At 47.5% G+C, this 4,225-nt stretch overlaps 1 protein-coding gene across 1 annotated transcript in view; it reads right to left on the minus strand.

Moving 5' to 3' along the window:
- CLMP (CXADR like membrane protein) overlaps positions 1-4,225 on the minus strand; it is a 65,237-nt gene that overhangs the window by 6,832 nt on the left and 54,180 nt on the right. The window contains exons 3-4 of the mRNA XM_025200014.1: positions 2,670-2,871; positions 790-953 (exon numbers count right to left, since the gene is read on the minus strand). Of these exons, the coding sequence (XP_025055799.1) occupies positions 790-953; positions 2,670-2,871 (366 nt within the window). The remainder of the gene's footprint in view (positions 1-789; positions 954-2,669; positions 2,872-4,225) is intronic.

Genomic DNA, 4,225 nt, shown 5'->3' on the forward strand with positions numbered 1-4,225 from the left:
AAAGAAACTATTAATCAATAAAAAAAATTAATCAATAATAAAAATAGGCAGGAAGTCTGGCCCAACAGACAAGGTACTGTACTGGCACAGAAGACAGCAGTTTGTTTATTTTTAGCTCTGCCACTGACTTGTGCTGTGTCCTTAAGTCACTTCTCACTGCCTCTCTTTCCTCTCTGACCTTCTGTCTGTCTTGTTCATTTAACTCACACGCTCTTTGGTGCAGAGAGCTCTTTTTATCTCATGTGCAAGCTCTTTTACCGCATGTTTGCACGACACCTGCCACACTAAGTTCCAGTATTGGAAATGGGTTTAGCTGCAATGGGAAAAGGAATAACTGCTTACTAACAGACAGCAAATAAGTTGTGCTCCTCTACCACCTTTTAAGCAAAAGTCATTTTAAAATGAATGAACAATTAGCATGGGTCATTCTGGGTCATCAAGCAGTACAATCAAACACTTAGATTATAAGATTCTCGAGCAGGGGCAGCCTTTTTCTTATAGGGATGTACAGCACCTAGCACATGTCCAAAAGGAATTCTGTTTTTTGCCTAGTGTTACAACATCAGTTAGTGGCAGATCTGAGAGTGGGGGAAAAAGAGAAGATAACCCCACTTTTTTTTGCGGATGCCCCTCGCTCTGCCCCCTGGCCCAGCCGCTGCCACTTTTTTAGGTTCAGCACTTCTGACCACATCCCAAAAAAACTACACCCCACTTTTTGTGTGGGGACGGTTTTTTTTGTTTGCTGAAGCACAATGAGAATTAAGAGGAAGAATGGCATGACTTACTGACTCGTGACGTGGGTGGGAGGTGTCCAACTTTTCCTTCCTCATCAGTTATACGCTGCCACTGGTATGTGATAGGAGCTGTGCCAGAGGCTGAATTGCATTGCAAGGAGACTTCCTTTCCTTCAGATAAATCACCTTCTATCCAGCATTTGGGCTTGGCAGGTTTCTCTGAAAGAGAAGGGGTTGTGGAGCAATAGTCAACTTTTGAAATCAATGCAACTCTTGCCACTTATTTTGGCGGGGCCAGGATTTCACCTTAGGGAGCAAAGCAGGGAACCCCCCCACCACAATGACCGTATTCAATAAGAAGAACCAAGGCTTGCTCTTGGATAGGGTTACCATACATTTGGGGCCAGTGCCCGTGATCGCAGGGCTGGGCCAGCCGGGAGATGCTGCCTGGGGGTGGCCAGGCCACCTGGCATGGCACTGGAGCCCCAGCCCAGGGCAGGGGGTGCCACAGGCCTCCCCTCTTCCCTCCCATCCATGCCAGGACCAGACTCGCTTTGCTATCACCTGCATGAACTGCAGTCACTGTGCTCCGGCCCAGTTGGGACAGGAGCAGCTGGGAGCCCCCTCCAGCATGGCTGGGGGGGGGAGCCAGGGCTCCAGGTTGGGAGTGCAGGGCAGCAGCAGGGCCAGGGGGCAGCAGGTCAGGAGAAGCAGCAGCAGGGACGGGGGCTGCGGTTTGGGAGTGAGGGGCACCAGCATGGCTTTGAGGCTTGGGGGACTGTGGGTTGGGAGTGAGGGGCACTGGCAGGGCCGGGGTCTGCGGGTTGGGAGCGAGGGGCACTACAGGGCCAGGGGGCTGCAGGTTGGGAGTGAGGGGCAGCAGCAGAGACAGGGGTCTGCAGGTCAGGAGTGAGGTGTCCCCACAACAGGTGTCCTCTTTTGGAACTGGAAATATGCCCGTAACCCTACTCTTGGAAATGCAGCTGACTCTGCTAGCAGGGTACAGATTTTCTTTGGCTCCTCACGACCAGGGAGCAAGAGGACGTTATTGCCAGCACTTTCTAAGAGCTGCTTTTCCCATTGAGCCATCTTGGGTGTGTCAATGAAGCCTGCTGCTACCTGATGGTCATTATTTTGGGGCCCTTGCAGCAATGACTCCTCCTGCAGTCTGAGGTGAGGAAACAGAAATAACTTGATGCACCAGTGCAATTCTCCCATCAGGATTTATACCAGGGTAAGGGAGGCCAAAGCATCAGCTTTGGGATCTAGGTACCATCTACAACTCCCATGAATGACTCAGGAAAATTTGAGATGTGGGCTTAATCCCTGTCATTACCTTAAGGGTCACCCCTGTATTGCCAAACCTTTTTCATCACACTTCCCCTTCATTCAGCATGTGCTGTGACCTGCTTCTCCTTTCCTTCCCCTTTCTTCTTCCTCATCCTCCCATCAGGGTACCACATCCCCTGGTCTCTAGGTTAATTGCCTACTTACTAAAAATACTCAAAAACAACCCTTTCAACCAAGGAGGCAAAATGCCAACCCCAGCATCTTGCTTTGGTCAGGCTTGGAGCCAGTTCTTGGTGCTGAGATTTGGATCCAGAGGCCTCCGATGACATCATTATGAGGTCATTGCCCACACAGCTACAACGGCATTCCAGTTTTTAGGATGAGATCAGAGAGATGCTTTGGAAAGGAAGGTTGCTATCATTCTGCAGGAGGTTACACTGACCTACAAAGAGCGCTTTCAGCTCCTCTCTGTGGCTGTCCTTCACCAGAAAAATGCAAAGGCAAATGTAAGGCTTGAGCATGAAACTTGATCATGAGATACTGGGAGACAGCCCAGGTGTATCTCTTCCATGCTGAAATAAATCTGCTTGAAGGAACTGAATCTAATGTGGGTTTTTTTTTTAGACACCAACAGAACGACCTTACCTAGAACCTTCAGCGTGATGTGAGTCCATTCATACTGCCCGGCATTTTTAACTTTACACGTGTACTGTCCCGCATCGCTGGGCTGCAGAAATATGATCTGTAGGGAGGCATCTCCAGCTAGGAAATTAGAGTTGAAGGAAAAGCGACCCTTCTGCTCAACGTTAAAGTCATTATAAACCTTGTCTCCAGAGTAAGTAATAACCTGATAAGCAAAGATAGACCCTGATCAGCCAGTTGCCACATGACTTTATCATACTGATCAACTGAATGAAAGAACTGCCAGAGCCTCATGCATGAAACCAGATGAGCTTGCTTTGGATAATTGCTTTGGCTGTTACACAGACATTAGGAATGATTCAACAGTTAAGGTTGCACTGGGCTTTCATCCTTTAGCAGGAATTTAATTCCTGTAATTACCCTGTCACATTTCACTTTAGAAAACCACAGTGGACGCACTTAGGTCTTGTCTTATTTGGGTATTCATAGGGTTTATACAGGAGCAGTGTCAGGTACAATGTGGTTGTTTTCCCTATGCACTGGTGCAAACAGCACTGCACTTCCACCCACCCACCTTAGGTACTTATATGGCCCCTTACGTTTTAAAGGTGTTTATCCTCAGAATACACCTGTGAAGCAGGACTTACTTTGTGGATGAAGAGTAGAGACAGTGGACATAAGTGACTTGCCCAAGGTTACACAGGAAGTCTGTCTCAGAGCAGGAGACTAAACCCAGGTTTTTCAAATCCCAGCCTGGCACCAGAAACCCAAGTGTAGACAAGGCCTTCAGCCTCATTATTTTTTACAGTGGCCTCTGATTTTGAGACCCAAGGAAGGGTATTTGGTACCCCAAAGTCTATCCCAACAATGCAGTTTGTCCAATAAAAGATCTCGCCTACAAAAACCCTTGCCTCTTGCTCTGATTTGGTGCGTCTCAGTGCTTGGCTGCCCTGCTTGTGTCATCATAGACTTTATTTTCAGGGGTGCTGCGCTCCCATTGACTTCAGTCAGAGTGCTGGGTGCTCATAAAATTCAGATGCCAAGCATCTCAAGGTGGACACCCAGAATCAGAGACCATTTCTGAAAATCTGACTGGGAGACTTCCAGTAGCCCTTGGCTATTTTGAAGCTTGGTTGTTTGACCTGAAAGTAAATGTGAGTGTTCATATTTCCTTAACTGTCAATTACCTTCATTTTTAGGGCTGGCGTTTGGAAATGTAAGCGAGGAATCTTAATTATAATAAGTATATCTAGATCTTACATATCACGGTTCATCAGTATCAAGGAGGTCAGCAGCAATAATCTCATTTTACAGATTGGGAAACTGAGGCACAAACAAGTGAAGCAATTTGCTTAAGGTTTCTCAGAAAGCCGTGGCAGTGTTGGGAACAGAGTCCTGGTCTCCTGAATCCCAGTCCACTGCACCATCCGCCGGGTTTCCTGCCTATTTATTTATTTTTGGGCGTGTTAAAACAGTTAAATCTCCTACATGAATCCATTTCCTTTCCATCCCAAAGGGCGCTAGAGTACTTTAGAGTGGGCCAAATTCTCATCCTGCTG

The sequence above is a fragment of the Alligator sinensis genome, unplaced genomic scaffold (assembly GCF_000455745.1).
Source record: "Alligator sinensis unplaced genomic scaffold, ASM45574v1 scaffold278_1, whole genome shotgun sequence".
Classification (NCBI taxonomy): Eukaryota; Metazoa; Chordata; order Crocodylia; family Alligatoridae; genus Alligator; species Alligator sinensis.